This window comes from Rhodnius prolixus, unplaced genomic scaffold (genome assembly GCF_049639745.1).
Source record: "Rhodnius prolixus isolate KJV_2025 unplaced genomic scaffold, Rpr scaffold_6, whole genome shotgun sequence".
In the NCBI taxonomy this organism is placed as follows: domain Eukaryota; kingdom Metazoa; phylum Arthropoda; class Insecta; order Hemiptera; family Reduviidae; genus Rhodnius; species Rhodnius prolixus.
The window spans coordinates 21,766,344-21,789,668 of NW_027411634.1; the positions used below are offsets into that span (position 1 = coordinate 21,766,344).

The window sequence follows — 23,325 nt, forward strand, 5'->3', positions numbered from 1 at the left end:
TTCTTTCTTAAAGAATTATAAACTGTATTGTTACTGCTGATGAATAAATTATTTAGGGTAAAGTGCCCAAATTTCGTCCCCCTATTTAAAACAATCCCTAAGTATTGCACACTGTGGGAAAATGTAGGTGATTTATCAACACAAAAAAGCACAGTACTATTTAAGCAAAACTGAACCATAGAGAAAACAAGTAAGGGCATGTACTTAACTACGCTCGCCAAGAAAAATACATACATATATCTCTGCACACGGTTTTTTAGTGTAACCCTCTCCCAGGTTATCTATCGATCTTATGTTCGATACAGATCCTAGATGACGTTACTGATTATGGGGCTCCCCCACACACACAATGGCAATTTTAAGAAAGCTACATTGAGGCAGCAGTAATCGTTTGGAAACGTCCAGCCCGAGTTTTGAACTGTTATATTTTTAGTCATAATGAGTTGTTATATTTGGTAGTGTTTCAAAAACGTATTCCACTCTTTTAAAGGTTAGTTAAAATATTGATGTTGCTTAGGGCATGCCACATATTGTCTTTATTTTGAAATTCTTCAACGAAACGCCAGTTCATTCATGTGTTGTTTCTATAGTGGTAGCCATCTTTAAAAATGTAATTGTTCCTAATTCCGTCCATTTAACATTATTTTTATTTCATATTTAAAAAAGTTATAGAAAACAGTTGATTATTTGCTTTCGATTTAGATTGTAAAACGTAAGCAATGGAATCCTAAAACAATGGTAGAAGCAGTGAAGGCATCGAGAAAAAAAGAAATGGGATACAAAACGGCAGCAAAGACATTCCAAGTTCCAAGAGCAACGTTGAAGGATTATGTTAAATCTTCATTAGAACCAGAAGATATGGTTAATAGAAATATTGGCCGACCAACAGTTCTGCCCAAAGTCATCGAGCAAATGCTTGCAGAATACTGCCTGACTACAGAGACTGGCCTCGTATGGCGTTTCAGTTAGCTAAGAACAATTTGCCTCACCTTTTTCCTGCAACAAATCAAAAAGCGGGTTGAAAATGAGTACGGCTATAATTGAAAAAGGTCTTCCCCACAATAAATAATTTTTATTTGATAATAATAATAAAGTTTGCTTACGCCTTCTTCTAGTTCCTAAGGAAGTAAAACCATCTTTAAAAAAAGCAATTCATTTCTTTTACTGTTCTAAGCAGTACCATGGTTTGGCTCATCCCCTGGCGATCTAAAGGTTTGTCAAGTTGGAAATGAGAATTCCTTACCAGTATCTTCCATGTTTGCCATTTTACCTTCTCCAAATCTGTCAGTTATACAATGCGCCTTTTCAGAACGGTTTTTTAATATCATTACTGGCCAGTAAATGCACTCATATTATATTTGGAAGCTAACTTACATTCACAACTTTTTGAACACTTTTATTTGAATTATCTTTTCTAGAAATGTCTTTATGGGCAGTTTGTTGAAAGAATCACATTTTTTTTTGTAGCTCTTTGTAGGACAGAAATATTACTAATGTACTACGCCACTAATTGTCCTTCAAAGTTGAAAGAAATATTTTAATGTTGAAAGGTAAACTGTGCAGACATGTTAGTAACTTACAGAGAAAGAAGTTAACTAGTCGGATCTTCATGAAGTTTGGTGCCTTTGCGGGTATCTTAGCAATACACAACCAGCAGAAATCCTATAGTTCAAGCAATATGAAAGGTCTTGCTGAGGTAATTTCAATCACATATAGTTCTGTTCATTTCGAACGCACTGAAACACTAATTGAAAGTCGACGCAAAATGCGAGTAGCTTTTCAAATAACCTTTGCAAGTTAATCAGGCTTACTTGTTAAATATAGTTAGGTAAACATCTTACACTAAAGTGAGATACACTTAGCAGCTCATAATTGTAAACAGAATTAATTAGAATCTGTGAACAGCTTGGCAGATAAACCTTCCTTAAATGTTTACAAAACATTATCTAAAAGGTTACAGATATACTTGGAGGCATCACTGTAGGAAAACAAATCGATTATTCGTTTTGCGATTACAGTTATAAAGGAAAAGGACAATCGATTAAGACGTTCAAAGTGAAAAGCAGATGAGATAACTTTTGGCAGGTTGTGAGTAAATGTTAAGAGGGTGGTTGCCTGATGGGATGTTCTGATTGAAAGCACCCAAGTGTTTAATACTTAACTTCTAATGGGTATTTTATACTTTGGTACATTTAGCTTATCGATTTCTTTCTTATAAACATATTCCCGAAAAAGACAATTTTTTTTTTCACGCTAATATGGCACACTAAAATACCTACTTTATGAAGTTAGTTTTACCTGTATTAAAGAAGATTATAGATCATAAATTAGTATGCTAACCAAGCACAATATTTGATAGTAATAGACTTCCCTTAGTTAAATACCCAAGTTAGTTTTCAATGAACCGTGAAGAAGTTGGGCATTATATAAAGTTTTAGGAATTCAGTTCAATATTTATTATCTTCTCTATGGTTAAATTCCACCAGAGTTGCCTTTCAAAAAGTCTATTATTGATTTAATTTTTTTTAAACACGGCTTGTTTTACCTAAACAATATGACGTAAGCTCAAGTTTATTAAGTGCAGTTTAAGATGAAAGTATTCTAAACTTTGACTTAATCATGCGATCTGTTTGCTGATCTTTCTCGAGTTCGTTTAACCCAGCTTAGCAAATAATAATAATAATAATAATAATAATAAGCTAATGACCTCAGCAGTCGATGCGCCCCAAAAAAAATAAATAATAATAATAATAAAAGGGAGGGATTAGCTATGTGGTTAGCGTACTCGATTCCCACGCGGAGGTCCCGGGTTCAAATCCAGCTGCTGACCCTTAGATTTTCTCTTCCTAGGAGCTTCTTACAGCTCACTGTCCGGTGATGGACATTGTTGTCTGTAACGAGAGAACACTGTCCGGAGGCCGGCAGTGCACTGGAAAAAGCACCGGGCGCCAATAACCTTAGATGTTCTCGCGGCTTAAATTATTAAAAAAAATATAATAATAATTCCTAAATAACTCCTAGATTCCAAATCAGGATTTAAGTCTACTTGAGGGCATCTCAAGTAGTTTTGAAAGAGCAGTCAGGTTCTCATAATTACCGTAATTATAATTATATCACAATATTTAAGAAGTGATGGCACCAAGAATAGCAAAGATAGCTATAAGAATTAACCCTTCAAAAGAAACCTATAAGTTGAAATTTAAATAATATTTTAAATCTTATCAAATTTGAAGTTTATTTGTTAGGCAGACTCAAGGTTGGACACAAACATGCTTCAGACCAAGCAACAGCAACAAGCCTAGAGAGAGCTGAAATTCCTAAAAGAATTTTAGCCTTACAAAATTCTGGTAAAACTTGACTTCTTTAGTAGTGGCATTGACCGCAAATTTTAGCTCTAGTTAGCTGTCCGACAACAGTAAAGAATTTGGAATCAATCATTTTATGTAGCCTTAACGAGTGTCTAAATTCTCGCTAATCCTTGAAGAGCTATAAACTAAACGCTTCTTAACTATCCGATAGGTTAACAATTTCAGTTCGTATAAATATGCTAGCTTCTTCAACAAGTTACAAGAAGTAAAGTAAAAGTCCAACGTTGCTAATTTCCGCTGGCCAAGTACACGTTTTCAACAAATCATTGCTGCAATAATAAATTATTTAGCAAATATCGACAGGTATGGTTAATGACCTTGGTTAAGGGAAATCAATAAGTTACAGGTGATTGAACGAGTGTTATGTTCCTCGGTAAATATATATAGTTATTATCCACCTGCGACCGTTGCTAGTCATATAAAACCAAATCCTTGGTCATTTCATTTTCTTGCTTCATTTTTATTAGCCTCACTTTTCTTGCTTGAAAACTTCCTTTTTTCTACGTTTTTGTTATAATTAGTCTAGTAATTGTTTTCTTGCTTTATTATTGATGAATTTTCTACGATTTTTATTTGTTTTTTTACCGATATTTATGCACAACCTGATCTACATTGTCGCTAAGAATAATCAATGGAAGTATGTATCATGTACAAAGTGAATATGTACACTTTTTTAAATTTATCTTTTACGCAATTAAATAAAAACTACGCCAAATGCAGGAGTGATCAAGTGAGCTTGAAACCTCAATTTTCATTTTTGTGTACTTATATGAAGTTTTGTAAATAAATGAATTATTATTATAAGAGAGAAACATATTATAATCAATAAAAAAAAAGACAAAATAAATGGGACAGTTCAACTAAATTCAGTTGCATAGTAAAACCTAAAATTATTTATATTACTTATTTCTTAGAGAAGGGATTATCGAATATTGGATTCCAACGCGGAAATCACAGGTTTGAATGATAGAGTGCTGTCTGTTACTAGAGAACATTGTCTGGAGGCTGACAGTGCGCTGAGTAAAGCTACAGGCGCCAATAATCTCAGATGTTGACGCGCCTTATTACTTTCATTTGAACAGGCTGTTTTATTGAACATTTTGGTTTAAACCATCATTTGCTTTGTATTTCCAATCATCAGTGAGGGATAAAGTTTATTCTTTATTTTACTGTGTTCCTTCATTTATTTTAATACTTTAATATTATTGTTTCAGTTGGCCATCATCACTTATAACACTTTCTTTATTAATGTAGCTTTTAATGTGTTATTGTTCATGCAAATTCAAAGTATTTTCCTTAACAGTATTTTTTTTTTATATCTACGTGGTTTGAAAGAGTCAGCATGCTGGTAATATTGCTCAACTGTGTGACCTTGGGAATGTATCAACCCTGTGTTGATGACCAGTGTGTTACGAACCGCTGCAAGATTCTACAGGTAATTGTTTTATAATCACTTTCTCTGATTATTTCATGATGTCATTAAAATAAAATATGTAATATTACGGGCATTGTATTCACTGGTAGCAGTTTTCCCTTAAAAACTAAAGTACTAAACAGTTCTCTACTTTTCCCCTGTCTATCGCCGCCAGTATTTTTTGGCTTCTTTCCTTTTTCAAGTCATCCAGTCTCAAAGGTCATCCTATATTTTTCAACTCTTTAAGTTTATATCCTCGATCCATTCCCGTAATACTAGATCTCGTTCCTCTGATCTCTATATTCCCTCACACCGTACCTCATCCTTTGACAAATCCTTCCTTATACGTGCTACCTCTCTCTGGAACTCCTTGCCATCATCTGTCCGCCATGCTCCTACCCTTTCTATCTTTAAATTCCGTCTATTCAGTTATCTCCTTTCTATCCAGCTTCCTCCGGAATTTTAGTTGTTTTTACACTGCTCCACAAAAAAAGTGGCGCACTTTAAAAATGCGTTATTTTTTCTTCAATGTAACTTTTTTATTCTACATTTCATTTTAGTTAGCAAATATAAGAAGTATAAAGTTACGGGAGGGCTAAAATAAAATAAAAAATGATCTAAAAGAAATGAAAACCTTTAATTTAACAAAAAAGTACTTCTCGGCAAAAAATGAATTTGAAAAAAAAGTATTTCTTCCGATTAAAAAAGGAGAAAAAGAATTTTAGTAACGTGTATTGCTCGCATTACTGCATCCTATCTCCTCGGCATACTCCTTATTAAATTTCTCACGAAATCTTGTGTTAATTCCTCCCATATCTCCACCAGAGCACCTCGCAACTCTTCTAAGCTCCTGGGAGGATTATTTCTCCATCTTAATCGCCTACCCAGCTCATCCCAAAGATGTTCAATAGGGTTTAAATCCGGGCTGCGTGCTGGTCATCTCAGAACATGAAAGCCAGTATCGTGGAGATACTGAACAACACAGGCGGCAGTGTGTGGTCGGCCATTATCTTGCATAAAAATAAAATTCTCCCCAATAAATGGTGATAGGGTATCACACATTGCTGCAAAATTTCCCTCACATACAAATCTGCCTTCAAGATTGCCCTGTTGAACACGTGGAGCTCAGTCTAAGCCCCCATAGAAATCCCAGCCCACACCATCTCTGAACCACCTCCGAATGGTAGTCTACCAGAAATATTGCACGGAGCGTAGCGCTCCCCAGGCCTTCGGTAAACTGGGTAAACCCATAAGATGCATAGAGAGCAAAACGGGACTCGTCTGAAAAGAGAACGTTTCTCCAATCGTCCTCAGACCAGTTGCGGTGTTTCCTAGCGAACTCTAGACGGGCTCTCCGAGGATCTAAGGTGAGCAATGGTCCTGTGGCTTGCTTCCTAGAGCGTAAATTCATTTCAGCGAACCTTCTTCGTACGGTTTCGGCACTGACTGAAACTCCACGAACAGTAAGCAGTGTTTGAGCTGTTTCAGAAGCAGTTGATGTACGATTTCTTAGAGTGTGAATTCTAATAAATCGGTCATCAAGTGCTTCTGTGGCTCTTGGTCGACCCGAACCTTGCCTGCGAGTGCAGAGGCCTGTCTCCCAGTAACGATGGATGGCTCTACGGGCGGTGGTCTCAGGCAACCTTAACGTTCGTGCTGCGTACCGCTGACTCCGTCCATCCTCAACTAATGCAATAATACGGGCCACTTGCTCTGCTGTAATTGAGAGTTTGCAATGCTTTCAGCTTGAAAAAAGTCGAAACGCAACTGTAGAGGTCAATAAATTTATTTACTGTTGAGGTGAAGTTCACGTTGTTGTTTACACAAAAAGACTGAAGGGGATTAAACGAGGAATTTCTTCCCTATTTACAAGAAACTTTGAACCTTGATTCGATTAATTGTTCCCTGACAGGTTATGAAAATAATTAAAACTAATAATCTTTCCCCAAAATGTGATAAAACAAAAAATTAACGCTTTTTTCAAAGTGCGCCCCTTTTTTTGTGGAGCAGTTTATTTCCTTACTTTCTATTGTTATTTTTATTTTCACTTTTTGTAAATACTTACGTATATTTTCTGTTTAATCACAGGCCAAACTATTAAGCCCTCTATTTGTACTTGTATTTTTCTTAGAGGACAATTGTCCCAGAATAATAAATTTATTTTCTATTTCTATTCTATTCTTCTCAAAATTCTGCTCCATCTTATATCTTTCTTCATGCTAATCATTCTTAACGTACTTTAATTTTGGAATTTAGTCGCATTTTACTTGAAATCGATTTAGCTCTTCATTTTAGTTACTTTTGAGGGAAAAAAATTGCCAACACTTCATATGAATTAAATTTATGGAGCTAACGTAAAAATGATCAAAAACAGTCCTTCTAATTTGAACTTTTATTTTTAATTATCTAATGCAATCAATTATTATAAACAGTTGAACTAAGGAAACACCCTTGCATCTCGTGATTCATTGTTTAGATTTCTAAAAGAATACCTTGTCTGAACCATATACTGACATTTTTCAGAATCTTATTCGGTACAGTAATGTCATTGTAAGATTTAGAAGACTTGTTTCTGTGGTTGTGATTCCATTTGTTATGAACAGGGCATGTATTGTTTTTTCACTCGTGTAATTATGAGGTTCTAGTGGTATTTCGAATCGTGTGGGTAATGTTATTCTAAAGATGAATATATAGGTTTCGTGACCGTAAATTATTCAATTAAGGATTGAAAATTGGCGAGGAATCGGTCAAATAAAAACAATAACTCGTCTTTTTGCCACCGTTTCGACAAATATATTGTCTTCTTCAGGGCCTGGATATTACAAATACAAAACAATTTACAGAGTCAGTAACATAGAAAATCTGTAATATAAAAATAAAAAAATAAAAATACAAAATACAAAATAAAATAAAAAAAATAAAATACAATAAATTCTTTATAATTATTGAAAACTTATGGGGCTATGCGGGTTGGTTGAGTTACAGAAACTAAGAGCCAGAACTGGAGAACAGGTATAATACGTATATGTTATGAGTATACAGGGTGAACCAGTAAGTATTGTCAATAGGCCTACTGCGTGTAGTACATCTAAAGTGGAGTTCAATGACGTATTGGACAACTTCATATTTTCCTCTGTTCTTGAGTGACGTCACTTTAAAGTTTTTTTCTAAAATCATTACTTTTTTTCAATAAAAATGTTATTACTCAGAAAGTTTTAGTCCGAATTCGATTCTGTTGACATGGTTAGAAAGACAGATAAATTTCCTAAAAATTGACACCATTTTCACCGGAACCTAGGAAAATAAAAGTAATCGAAATTTTTAAGAAAACTCATTAGGCTCCTATGTGATCATTTTCAGACCTAGGTGCTGGCACTTTTTTTTAAAAGTTTCCTTGTTTAATGGGCTTTCAAACGGTATATCAGTTTTCAGGATTCCTTTTATCTTCTTATGAGAAATTAAGTTTGTATTGCAAGAAAACGTGTTCACGAGCATACAGCAGTGATATTGTATTGTGTTGTTTAATTCATTAAACTCTTGTGGATGGAGCTGTAGTCAATTTTTAAAGTAGATTGTCTTAAAATAAGGTAGTCTAAGGTTACTTATTGCACAAAAAAAAAAAAAAAAAAACTAAACTGAAATATTTGACAAAATGTTAGATTTTGAAACTAAGCAAATTAGCCTTCGATTATAAAAATAGCACTTGTTTAAAATATTTTCTAACATTTTGTCAAATATTTCAGTTTAGATTTATTTTTTTTTTTCATGTGCAATAAGTAACCTTAGACTACCTTATTTTAAGACAATCTACTTTAAAAATTGACTACAGCTCCATCTACAAGAGCAGTGATGGGCAAAGTACGGCCCGCGGGCCAACTCCGGCCCGCGAAAGTATTTAATCCGGCCCGCCGAGGGTCCATCGACATGGATAGTATATGGCCCGCTATAATTACGTTTTGACGGTCGAGAAGTATAAAGTAGATTCTACTTAGTAGAATAATAGATGCATAACCTATAGGTGAAGCTAAACTAGCCGCGTAGTTACACAAGTGTGTAATGCTGTAATGTTTTTATAATATTATGATTAAAAGCTTTAACACAAAATGCATTTTTTCTATAATTCTGGCCCTCCTCTAGAATTTCTTAAACTTTGTGGCCCCCCATTAAAAAAGTTTGCCCACCACTGCCCAAGAGTTTAATGAATTAAACAACACAATACAATATCACTGCTGTATGCTCGTGAACACGTTTTCTTGCAAAACAAACGCAATTTCTCATACGAAGATAAAAGGAATCCTGGAGAATGATATACCGTTTGAAAGCCCATTAAACAAGGAAACTTTTATAAAAAGTGCCAGCACCTAGGTCTGATAATGGTCACGTAAGGGCCTAATGAGTTTTCTTAAAAATTTCGATTACTTTTATTTTCCTAGGTTCCGGTGAAAATGGTGTCAATTTTTAGGAAATTTATCTGTCTTTCTAACCATGTCAACAGAATCGAATTCGGGACTAAAACTTTCTGAGTAATAACATTTTTATTGGAAAAAAGTAATGATTTTAGAAAAAAACTTTAAAGTGACGTCACTCAAGAACAGAGGAAAATATGAAGTTGTCCAATACGTCATTGAACTCCACTTTAGATGTACTACTCGCAGTAGGCCTATTGACAATACAGGGTTCACCCTGTATACAGATGTAACGGGACTTACACGGGAATTTTGGTTATAACAATGAGACCATTCCAATTTATTTTTATTTTATTTATTTATTTTTATTTTTTATATTACTGATTTTTATTGATGTTTTATGTTACTGATTCTCTAAATTGTTGTGTTTTTCTGTATTTGTAATATCCAGGCCCTGAAGAAGACAATATATTTGTCGAAATGTTGGCAAAAAGACGAGTTATTGTTTTTATTTGACAGATTTCTCGCCAATTTTCAATCCTTAATTGAGTTATTCTAAAGAGTGACTCAATTCTTTTGTTGGAGACTTGAAGGTGCACGCTTTGCCAAAATGTGACTGATACGCGAAAAATAGAGCAGATATCGATCATTTTAATCGAATAATGTTCCACGCTAAATAAATAAAAGGGAATTTTTTTAAAAAAATGTATACATTTTTAATAAAAATCAAAGAAGACTAAGGGCTAGAATGAAAAGCACGTGGTCTACTTTTAAACAAGAGTTTACTTTTGTAACAAAAAATTCCTTTCCTTTATAGGTCCTTTCGTTCACTCTTTACGATCTTCTTATTAAAGAAAAATGTTCAGTAAGGAGCGCTTTAAGATCCTGACCCTATTAGACAGACCGTGGTTTTGTAGGGCTTAGAAGTTGGGGGCAATGTAACGGGTAGAGCAAGGACCTGTCTTTTCAGACTAACACAGGACCTTCTTTATTCCCAACCTCTAGTTATTCTTGGTTCTACAGTTTAGTATCACATTACCCTTTAACATTCTCTGTTACATCTTGTTAGGTTCTACCTCCTTTATCCTCAGAAAACCCTTTTTTATATGAGAAAGAAAAGAAGGTTTAGAGTTAGCTGCTAAGGGAGTTAGTTACCTCGGTTACAGCCAACGTTCCCTCTATTCCGTTTCATATTAGGTGTACCTAGGCTGGTCTATTAAGAGTATACAAAATTTCAAATAATTTGCCGAGTAAAGGTACTAAAAGATCATAGATTTATTCTTATTTAATTAGTAAATACTAATAATGTATGGAACTTTACTGCAAAACAATCGATAATCTAGGGGTTTTGGAGTTAATCAAATCATATACCCCACTAACAAAACTGTCCAGATTTTTAATTATCTATCTATAAATAGGTGATTATATCAGGCTTTCCCAAAAGTTCATTCATTCCCTCAGATTTGAGATTGTTCGACATATTTAGAGCCATTTATCTTTCGTAGTAATTTTCATTACCGGTGTCCGGATAGAGTCCATCTTCATCCAATGTGTGGAAGCTAAAGACGCCGTAAAATAGGTAGGATACTAATATCGAATATCCAAACCTAATTTGGATTATTATTATCTGCGGGTAGACGAAATCCTACGCTATCCAAAGCTACTGTAGACCTAAAGGATTACAATAACAGACTTAGACATACATATGTATATAGTGCTGTTCTCTTCTACCGTGTGAATAGAGTAGAGGCCTTACATACCTTCTTTCATTCAACTCTGCCACTTGTCAATTCAATCCTTTCTCCTCCAATCGAATTCCTTCCTTCATTTCCTCCTCCCAGATTCTTCTTGGTCGGCCACCGGTGTCTTCTGCCTTCGACTCTTGACTCGTAAACTAATCTAGCCACCCCATCGTTCTACATTCTAACAACGTATCCAAACCATTGAAGTTGGTTCCTTGTAATAAACTCTGTTGCCGGTTCAACGCTCAGGTCTTTTCATACTGCAGTTGTTTCTTACCTTATCTCACCTTGTCTTCCCTAACACCTTTCTTAGATAAGGTATCTTCATGGCTTGAAGTTGGAACAGACTTAGTCAAAGATGAAAATCTACTCCCGAATCACAGCCAGCAAAGATCCACAGCTGTTAGAACAAATTAAGCAACAACTTTAAGGGAAAACAGCCAATGCTCTGCCACCCTACGTGGTACCAAAGATCCTAACCTGATACGGATTGATAACCTCCTCCAAACCAACTCTACAGTAAGGATTGGGCATTAATCCCCATTTTGTAAAGTTTTCCTTAAATCATAATGTCCAATTCGGGGGTGTTTAGAGGACCAACTAGAAGTCTGATAGATATCCTCAAGTTTAAAAATGATTTTAATAATTTGGTTGGCATATGTGTGTGACCCGCGCAATTCAAAAATGGAAAATCTCAGAATGTTTGAATTCTATAATTTGTTTAACAGCTAGAAACTTTTTACCAAAATCAGAGATTTGGAAATGCCAATTTACTGAATTCATTTTTCAGTTTTTTGAGGTTTTTTAAAATGCCTCAAATGATGGGTTACAAAATTTTATTTTCAACCACTTTTCCTGGAAACTTAATTCAAGATGATTTTTCTCTCTTCTCAAAGGTGCTATTTTGGTAGATTGTACGTTTCTAACTCTGTACAATATTGATAAGTTGGAAATTTATAAAATTTCTAGATGTAGAAAATTTTCTTTAACTGAAATGCCACGGTTCAAAACAGCTAATTCGAGAAATATTTTTTTTGAATTTTGGAGGCTGTGTAATGGTCATGTTCCCTCCAAGAACATGCCTTAATCTAAAAAAGAATTAATAATGAAATAATAATTATAATGAAATTTTAAATGTTTAACAGATGTTCGATGACTTCATATTCGTCTTCTTCTCGCTAGAGATGTCCATCAAGATGATAGCAATGGGGGTCTACGGTAAAGGTACTTACTTAGCAGATTCATGGAACAGATTGGATTTTTTCATCGTTATAGCTGGGTTAGTATATTCAATTCATTTATTATTTATTTTTAAAATGGTCGCGATTCTCAGTTTTATGTCATTCATGTTGACAGAATTTTAATTTAATGTTAGTTTATTAATCATTAAAATCAATTATTGCAACCACACCAAAATTTATTTCTATATATTGAATCTTAAAATAAATTACAATAATTAACTTAGTCAAGGATGAAAATCTAGTCCCTGATCTGAGCCACCAAAGATTCGCAGCTGTTCGAACAAGTTAAGCAGGTCGTAATACGAGGTGTGGCTATTAAATAACGAGACTGATGCTGCTACAGAAGAACTATGCATGCGCCAAATCCTAACGACCGACAGCTGTGCAGCGTAAAGCCTTTTCTTTCGATTGCAGCGTCTCACGTGTTTGTAGAGAAATCTGTCTGACCGGCACCGTCGTTCGTGTAGGAGGTGTTACGTTTCGTTTTGCCGAAAACATGATACTACACATGTAGTAGAACAACGAATTGTCGTGAAATTTCACATCAAAACTTGGTAAAACCGCTACTGAAACTTATCTTTTATTAAAAGAAGTTTATGGCGATGAATATTAATCACGTATGCGAGTTTTTTGAGTGGTTCAATCGTTTCCAAGATGGCCGAGAAGGTATCGGAGATGATGACCAGCCCGGATCGCCCTTCCACGTCCAAAACGGGTGAAAATATAGGTTATAATTAATCAACATTACTACCGTGAGGTGCTTGCTCAACTCCGTGAAAGAGTAAGGAAAAAAACGACCCGATTTGTGGAAGAACAAGTCACATGGGTTCTCCATCAAGACAACGCGCCGGCTCACACTGCATTGTCTGTCAATCCGCCATCCGCCTTATTCGCCTGACCTGGCCCCCATGTGACTTTTATCTGATCCCCAAAGTCAAATCTGCATTAAAAGGAACATGATTTCAGTACGTTGAAGCTGTGAAAGAAAAAGCGGCACTCGTCATGCAGGAGCTCACAGAAAAAGATTTCCAGCACTATTTCGAACAATGGTAAATTCGCATGGAGCGTTGTAATAATAACTAAATATATATAAATTTAAATTAAAATGTTTTACAGCAATAGTCTCGTTATTTAATAGCCACACCTCGTTATTTGAAATATCTCTTTGAGAATTTACAATCAATGTTTGATTTACCGTGGATTTTACAAAGTACCATTTACACACTGAAAATGAGAAATAAAAATGCAAACAACTTAAATTAACACCAATTAGAAATAGTTAAGATAATAATTATGTTTAAGTTAGTAGTTACAAGAGAGTTAACTAACTGCTTGAATGTACGAAATGCTCTTCTTGATCTTGGTAAACAGCTCATTTCTCTTCAGCGTTCTAGTTTTAGTATAAACACGCTAACCTATAGAGCAGAACAAAACAGATGATTAAAGTCTGCAGTTTGATGATAAGAAGGAGAGTTTGGAATCATCGGGACGTAGAAGAAGTGAGAGATAGACACGCCAGGTAACATGAGAATTACCTGCCTTCAGAGTTTTGTATACAATGGACGAGCATTTGCTAAGGAAATCTTATCTCTCTCTCTCTCTCTCGAGTAGATAATCTTATTATGAATAATTTAAAGGGACAAAGGAGCCTTAACGTTGAAGTATAGGGGCGAGGTAGGGCCTAACTTCTAGCCCTAAGTCCCTCTCCTTTAGTTCCCATAATTTATTTAATTCGTAGGTTCTGGTTGGTGGCCGCCAAGATCGTGATGAAGAGTGAATGTAATTTCCTTGGCTCGCGAGCCAGCACAATCCTCAGACAAGTGACTTTATTAAATAATTAAATTATTTACATAAATTTATGTCTATTTTTCACTCAAGTCCCCTCTCATTCCCTAGTCTTTATCAAAATTTCATTACAATTACATTTCACCACTTTGTTGGAAGTTATTTACTTAGTTAACCGTAAATAACTGCAGTAGTAAGTCCAGTACACTTTTAGTGACCCAGTTGCGCAACACTTTTAAGCGATATTTGCCGAAGTACAGAGGGTTATTTTGAGCATAGTATAGTTTAGTAATGTATAAGTATATTACAGGCTGGCTGCTCTGGATCAAAATGAATTGGATTTGTAGTAGTGTATCCCCATTTGGATTAGGGACAAATGAATTGACAGTTTACGAGGTGTGGTTATTAAATAACGAGACTGATGCTGCTACAGAAGAACTATGCATGCGCCAAATCTTAACGACCGTCAGCTGTGCAGCGTAAAGCCTTCTCTTTCGATTGCAGCGTCTCACGTGTTTGTAGAGAAATCTGTCTGACCGGAACCGTCGTTTGTGTAAGAGGTGTTACGTTTCGTTTTGCCGAAAACATGATACTTCACATTTAGTAGAGCAACGAATTGTCGTGAAATTTCACAAGAAAACTTGATAAAACCGCTACTGAATATTATCTTTTATTAAAAGAAGTTTATGGCGATGAATGTTTATCATGTGCCCAAGTTTTTGAGTGGTTCAAGCGTTTCCAAGATGGCCGAGAAGACGTCGGAGATGATGACCACCTGGGTCGCCCTTCCACGCCCAAAACGAATGAAAATATAGGTTATAATTAATCAACATTACCACCGTGAGGTGCTTGCTTAACTCCGTGAAAGAGTAAGGAAAAAACGAACCGATTTGTGGAAGAACAAGTCTTGGGTTCTCCATAAAAAGAGAACTACATTGTCTGTAAAGACGTTTCTAGCCAAGTACAACATCCCAGTTTTAGGCCATCTACCTTATTCGCCTGACCTGGCCCCATGTCACTTTTATCTGTTCCCCAGAGTCAAATCTGCATTAAAAGGAACACAATTTCAGTCCGTTGAAGCTGTGAAAGAAAAAGCGGCACGCGTCATGCAGGAGCTCACAGAAAAAGACTTCCAGCACTGTTTCGAACAATGGTAAATTCGCATGGAGCGTTGTAGTGATAGGGGAGGGGTGTATATTGAAGGTGATAATAACTAAATATGTATAAATTTAAAATAAAATGTTTTACAGCAATAGTCTCGTTATTTAATAGCCACTCCTCGTATTTTTGTTCCATGGGCGCTATCAGAACAAAAAAAAAAAGTCTCAAATTACCATTTGACTCATATTCCGCGACTTGACCTTTCATGTGCACGAGCCCTTCAATGTGGAAGTATGTTCAAGACCAGATTTTGTACATTAGAATCTCCAACAACATTTTTATGAAGGATTAATGCTATTATTTCCTTCAATAAAAATCAAGTTGTACTATTTTTCAGCCTTTGTTTTAGTCACCAAATCAGAAATGGAGGCCAAGTTGTTAGCAGAGCTCAATTTCCAGACTAAAAATGAAAAACTTTAATTTGGAGTTGGTAAATGAGGGCCAATCTCCTTGTTTCTAACAGAAATTAGTTTACATTAACAACTACGCCCCTTCTTGAAGCTTCAAAAATATAAAAAGCTCAGATTTAATGAACCAGATAACTCGAAATTGAAATTAAAAACTTAGTAATTGTAGTAAATTACTTCTTTATTCAACAGTATGACTGGACTGACCTCAAAATGCGAAGTTAAACTAGGAGTTGCACTAGAAAATGGAGATTTTTTTGTATAGAGGCTTTTCAAGAAGAAATATCGAATTATAAATTATACATTCAAATCAAAACAATCGATTGTCTGATACTGGAAGGTTAGATATGTTTACAATATAATCGTAATGAAGTTTCAAGTTATATATAGAAACGTCAGAGGATTTTGTGTAACGAATGAATTCAGTGCATGAACAGCACAATGTTCTTGTTTTTCATTATTAATTTACCCAAACATAACGTTCAAGCGCTGCATTATGCATTTTGGAATCTCATTAGCATTAACATCAACCCAGTATTAAACAACAAACTGGATAGATTTTCACTGAGAATGGTAAACTTTTTTTCATATTTTAAAGTGAGGTTTGGCCAGTAAGCGGACAAATAAATTTGGTTCACTTCTCCACATTTTTTTTTTTTTAAATAGAATTTTCTTGTTAATTTCCTCACAGCAGAAAAGTGGACGAAGTTGGCATGTCGAGGGCCTTCAGTGAGCTGAAGTGATACCCATTGATGACAGGGTGAAGACACCTTCAAGAAAAATGAATTAAACCGCAAAGCTGAAGCTGGTTATGCGTTGCTGAATCATCAACGAATAATTCAAAAACGCCAAATTAATTCTGCTTTAAAATACCATCATTGGTTTCTGGGACAGTGGTTATATTAAAGCAATGGAGAATTACATTTCGGGCGCTTACTAGGGATTTTTATTGAAATTTCTGGGACATTTGTTGGCAGGTAGGATGCCCAAGAAGTTTCCAAATGAGAGAGAAAGCGAAGAAGAAGCTTAAATTTTTGAAAATTAAATGAGAGACTCGCCCCACCGCCTTTTTAAAAATTAAACTTGAGATGGAGATGTTAAATGTAATTCGTAAGCTTCTAATATCTATATCCAATGACAATTGAATAGATAAGTTCTTCAGACTCGTAAACAGGTCGTACAAACAAGAGCGGTTGAGCAACATCAGAGATTGAGATTCGGTTTTATAAGAAAATAGAACGCATTCAACTTATGTCAAATCACGCTGCCTGCGGAACATATCTATATACTCGTACAATAATATTAATGCAAGACGGGTGCTAAATTGTAATAAATACAATAAAGAAGATGATTTTAGACCTGTAGTGATGGAATACCTGAAAAATAAAGATGAATGAAACCAATTTTTCAGCACAGTGTACAAACTTATGGAGGACATAGTATTTTCGGATAACGCTAGTGTGTTCATCGGGTTGTTAGAGCTAACCGAACCGTATGACTGCGTTTAATATGAGAAGGTATGAAAGATTAGTCAATAAGATACTAAGGTTTAGTTCTTCAGGTTAGTTGGAACCTCGAGTATACCTACCTATCTTTTATATAGTCTCTTTTCATTTGCATAAGTGGATGCATCTTGAGTTAATATTTTAGGTTGGGTACACAGTGATGCGAGGAATATGAATGCTGCCACTGCAACAGTGTTGGTGTTAGGGTAATAGGAATAAATGAGTCGCGGCGGTAGGTCTTTGGTTTAGGTTGCTTTAGGTGTCACGATGTGCAGTTTGTTTCTTGGCAAGCGAGTATTTATTGGTAAGAATGTGGTAGAGCGAGTTCGTGGGTGAACATAAAACAATCAATTGTTCTGCTCTGTCAGCTCTATGAAGGCATGGATATTTGATTATGTTGTGATTGTACGATAAAATTTCAGTACCAATACAAAGCAAAAACAAAAATGTAGAATGTTGTTCAGTAAGTTGCTTATTAAGCCACTAAAACTCTGCAGTTAAAAAAGAGTAATGATTACAGCTTCTTGTTTTGGTTTTAGAAGAATGTTCATCCAAAATTTGCTAAAGTCAAACCACTAAAATTTGTAACTTTTTCGAAGCCCTACTTTTGATTCTAATAACCAACTTTTTGCTTCTCAAATTTTTAATGGAGTTTCAATTATTTCATGAAATGTCGTTTCAATTATATTTTTAGTATTCTGTAATCTTAAACCAAGCTTAAGCCAAGCTGTTATCAAAATTAAATGAATAATCCTACTCTTAAAGAATGAATTCATTTGAAATTAATGTTTTAGCACGACGACACTTTAAGATGTCTAAAACTTTAAGATGTCTGTTTTTATTTCCCCATTTCTTCGAAATACATTTTACTTAATCAAATAAAAAAGAATAATCCATGCTCGGAGGATCCTTAGCTGGCTGATGTATCTCCATCTCTCAGTGGGTAGAAGATGCTCACCATGAGGGAAACCCATTCACATCGATTTAATGATAGCCATTAAAGTGCTGCAATTAAAACAATAAATAAAAAAGGAGAGAGCATCATTAGTGGGTTCTCTTACAGTAGATAAATTGATGGTCATTTAAAAAAAACAATAGTTTTGAAAGTCTTGGTTGCTTTCCTCCAATTCATTTTGCTTGTAAAAATGATGGATTTATACTTCTTTCAGAACTTATGTATCTATTGTTAAATCTTTAATTAAAATGAAAGATTATAGCAGAAAGATTAATATTAAAATGTATTTGAAGTTCATTTTCAGAAAGCTTTCTTACGTATTTGTTTTTTGAGATGCTCATCGCGATTAAAACTAAAATTCTTGAGTTCAGCTTGCAGATATTTTAGAATTATACTAGCGTAAGTACTGGAAATTCGCCCCCAAAAAATTGTAATTTTCTTTCTGCAAATAAGAAGCAATAGAAATATCAATAGAATAGAAATTGAACAAAAGGAAGAGTTTGACTGAAGTGGTTATCATACTAGATTCCCACAAGGAGATCTCGGGTTCGAATCCAGCTGCTGAACCTTGAAAGTTTCTTTTCTTTGAAGTTTTTTTACAGCTCACTGTCCAGAGTTGTATTAGTGTTCCATGGATCGTTTAAACTAAAATAATGTAAATCTACAGGCTGCAAATTCACTTCACACCTAAAACGAATTCGTGCATTTAGTTTGCAATCATATTGACCGCCTGCTCGCCTTCATCTATGACAGAATTATGGGAGAAATATAAATCGCACGTGGCTGAAGATATTTTCCGTCAGATACACAAGAAATGGACTTACGCTGCTTTAAATAATCAATGGCTATGCAATTTCTTAGACTGGCCACTTTTTAAATTGAACAAGGTAAGATAAGATTAGAAGCGGGACGGGAGCTACGCCCCACGGCGCTGCAGCCACAAGAGGCTTATTGTGCCTTCACCTTTTGAGTCTAATAAATGAAACCTCCCCTTCTAAAAAGGTTGAGGACTTTCCCTACCAGTTCTTTGTGCGCTACAATCGCCTTTGGCCTTTAAAGTTCTAAAGATATCGCAGCGTAGCCGCTCGATTCGCAACGCAACCGAACAACAGGTGAGAGGCCATTTCCTCCTCTTCCTGACACAATCTGCACAAAGGTTTTGTGCTGATAAGCCCTACCTTGTGCAGGTGCTTCAAATTGAACAAAGCATTGGCATTTTTTTTAAAAATATTAAATATTAATTGGATTAAAAATAAAAAGTTTACACTGAGTTAAGCATACTTTACGTGATAACTATTTTTTTTTTTATTAAAAAAAAAAATGGACTTACACCACTTGTAAAATAAACGGTCCATATGTTCAATGGCCACTATTCAGTTTCAAAAGTAATTGACATTTAATGTTTCTTTCCTGATAGAATCTAGCCATAAATTAATGAAATAAAACTTTTTGTTTTGCCAATGATGATTTTTTAAATTAAATTTTACTATAATGCTAGGAACAATTGGCCGAAATGTGAACTTTAGTGGACAAAAGAGGTAATGGGATAGAACTATGAAGTTACATAAACTGATATTGCTTTACTGAGACAACGTTGTTTTTTTTTTAAACAGGATTTGTTTGGCAAAGTATTTTGTTTGCTTTTTTTTTCTTGTAATTTTACTGAACTATGTTCAGCCTAAAAAAGAAAACGGAGACGCTTGAAGTAATGTTTAAAAAATTATTGAAGCGATCTCTGAACTTGTCTTGCACCAGAATATGTTTTGCAATTATGCCTCAACATAGGCATTTTCTATCTCAGTCTATAAATCTATAGACTATAGAGCTTCACCTCAGTCTGAGTTGGGTCTATAAATGGTTTAGTCCTAGGGCTCATTATGAAAATATTTCTTACGCCTGCTACTTATTCAAGTACTTCTGCCTTCTTACACCTCCAGACGTTTTATCAACTTATATTTAATGAAGGTAGTCAAGCGAAATGGGAAAATGATAAAGTCTGCATTTGTAAAGTGGACGAATGCCACAGCCAGTTGTAGCCTCTTCAACTTCAGATAACATAACACAAAAACTACATCCCTAGTTGGTCGGATCACTAGGGTTTTTGTAACGGTACGTTGCTGGAGTTGGCGAGAAACTCTCTCGATGGATTTTTAGAACTAGTTCTGCCCTTACAATCTTGTGAATTACTTCAAGTAAATATTAGGTTTTTTTTTGCTCAAACATACAACTTGTCTCAAAATGATTGGACTGAACTTATAGTTGATATAAACCAAGCACAAGTATTCTATTTTTATTTTTTAGTCACTTACAATTGCACCTCCATTACGGAAAAATTATTGTAATCATTTTAAATGTATTAAATTTTTATTAACTCGTTTCAACCAAAATTATTGGACGTAAAGCCTTCCTATAAAAATAGGCATTACTTTACTTTACTTACTTTACTTCAACCAAAAATATCCATTTTAAGTTTTCTTGTGTACGGTTAATGGTCTTTGAAAATAGTGTGCGTGAACCAAGAACCTTTCAAGCACCAAAAGTCGAAAGGATGCTGAAACTTCAATTTTTGAGAAGTCCCACCAGTTGATCAGAGTGTAACTTACGGCCAAAATCTGAACTAATCAATACTTAAAGAGGTAATTCTCTTGGTAATAGTTCCAACAATTTCTTTAAACATTCTGTATAAATAAAAATGTAAATGTTCGTTTGTTCAAAATCTTAAATCTCTGAAAGTTCTTCACTGATTGCTTTGAAATTTGGACACAATTTGGATACGGGAGTGTTCTTACATACCTATTATAAAAATGGCACACCAGTGATGGGAAAAAACATGCTTGTTTGGAAAAACCGCGCTATCTGTGGGCCGTAAAAAGAACACACGCTATACCAGATATTTATTGAATGTTAATAGATTTTAATGTGCAACCAATAGCCATTACTTCACGTTATGTCAAAATGACTCATTTGTGAAAACACTATATTCGGAAGTGCCTACGTATTGCACGTATGGAAAGCGACTAGAAAATCATTTGAACGACGCATACGAGGCAACCTGGCATATTTAAAGAAACTACGATAGGGCAGACTGTACACCGTGAATACACCAATACACGATGAATGCTTCATCGCAAGCTGTTGGTAATATATGCTCAGTCCAACGTCATCAAGGAATTGAGAATTGTCAACGGCATTAAACATACCACTTTGCGCAGTGCATGTCAAGCTTTAAATTTATTGGAAAGCGACCGACAGTGGAGATGTATGCATTAATGCATGCAACACGTCACATCTAAATCAAATTCGTACATTATGTTTGCAATCATATTGACCGCCTGCTCTCCTTCATCTACAACAGAATTATGGGGGAAATATAAATCGCACGTGGCTGAAGATATTTCCCGTCGGATGCACAAGAAAAAATCCAAATATGAACATGGAATTTCATAGCAGAAAAGCGTTGATATTGATTAAAGATTTGTGCTTAGAAATCGCGAACAAAGTTCTCAATCAGTTGGGAATGCCATCACCTCAAATCAAATATTCCTAATAATAATAATTTTTCGATCACATAATGCAAACTGTCAATAACGGGTTTGGAGAAATCTTCTTCTTAGATGCGCCAGGAGGAACTAGTAAAACGTTCCTAATTAGATTGATTATGGCAGCAATTCGATCCCAAAATGACATAACCTTAGCTCTTGCAACGTCCGGAATAGTACCATTTAACCAGTCTGTGCCATAGCAACGCTTAGCCGGGTGCTGCTATAGTTTTCAATATTTTACATAGACTTTTACTCAGTGTATATCGATAAGTTATATTCCTCTGGTAACCAGTAACTAGTATTATAGCTGGCTTCTCTTTAAATCGAAAAAAATTGAAGTTTAAAAATATAACCTATTAATAAAAGACTGATATACGATTTAGTTGTTATACTTATATTTTAGAATTGAATTTACACATTTTCCTGACTGTAACATACGGTACCAATTCAGCTTTTATTTGTTATATGAAAAATTGAATTCAAGTAACAATGTGGCAAGTAAGAATTCTAAGTATAAAAATGTATTTTATTAAGGTCAGCTACAAATTGTTTCTCAGGAGAAAAACTATTTAGTTTTTATTCTAGCACTATTTCCAACTTAGCTGTCACAATAATTTCAATCCGGTTAATTTTATAACATCTGCTAGTTTTTATTTTATTCTTTTCCTTATTGTCTTTTAACATATAAAATTATCATGACTGTTTTATTCCAATGTTTAACAAAAATTTGAAATATCGTATACTATAAATAAAGAACTACTAATGCTATTATTTTACAGAGCCCTGGAATACTGTCTGAATGTAGAAAACATGAATCTGTCTGCCATCAGAACGATACGAGTACTGAGACCTCTAAGAGCTATCAACAGGATACCAAGTTAGTAAAAAAATCTAAATTTCCATTGATTATGTTCTCTTAGACCTTTTAACTGGTAAGGTTTCACTATGCGATGGCAAAAAAAAAAATACCAAATTTGGCATTAAAAAAAATAATAATAATAAAAGTAGGATGGTAGGGCTAATAAAAAAATGAAATGTGTCTTGAAGCTACGAGAAACCTTTCGTAGCTTCGTAAAAACCTTTTGAGGGTTACATAATGCATTTAGATGGGAATTTTCTAGATTGTTTATTTATTTTTTGGGTAATTTTTGGCTCGTCGTCATACCCCAGCACACCATGCCCTCTTTGACCCCGTAATGAAATTGAAGATCTGTATTTTTCATTTTTCTACTTTCTGTTACCTACTTTTGACAAACGAAATTATTATCCAAGAAAAATACGAGAGCACAAATTATACAAAGTTAACCAATAAATATCTACTTGAAATAATAATCCTAAATTATAATTTAATATAATCCCTTAAATTGAGTTCTTGTAAAGGAGTTTTAAAATAAAATTATTAGTAAAATACTTTAACAATGTTGCCTAATCCTAAAAATATACTTATCTTTATCAATTTTTATATAACATATTTATAAACATTGTGGAGAGAACATCTAGATTAAGAATGTAATTGAAGGAAACTGCATTCAAATTTAATATTAACAAACTAGGTTGCATATTATTTTTAACACTTCATCAGTTAACTTGCAGTTAAATGGGTGCTACATTTTACTGAACAAATATTTTGTAGATGAAATGGCCAGCATAAGGATCTGTGACGCCTAATAAATTCTAAACAATATTAATGAAAACAGTTTTCTGAACATTTCTGTATGGCTGAAATTTCGAACTGAAGTGTAAATGAATTGTTTCGTACTTGCTGATTTGTGTACCTTTTGTCGTTTAATCAACCCTTC

At 34.6% G+C, this 23,325-nt stretch overlaps 1 protein-coding gene across 7 annotated transcripts in view; it reads left to right on the forward strand.

The window, feature by feature from the left end:
- The window catches only part of Ca-alpha1T (Ca[2+]-channel protein alpha[[1]] subunit T), a 673,619-nt gene that overhangs the window by 486,223 nt on the left and 164,071 nt on the right, over positions 1-23,325 (forward strand). For all 7 annotated transcript variants that reach the window (XM_074140614.1, XM_074140612.1, XM_074140616.1 and 4 more), the window contains exons 3-5: positions 4,691-4,803; positions 12,076-12,209; positions 22,306-22,403. In XM_074140614.1, the coding sequence (XP_073996715.1) occupies positions 4,691-4,803; positions 12,076-12,209; positions 22,306-22,403 (345 nt within the window). The remainder of the gene's footprint in view (positions 1-4,690; positions 4,804-12,075; positions 12,210-22,305; positions 22,404-23,325) is intronic.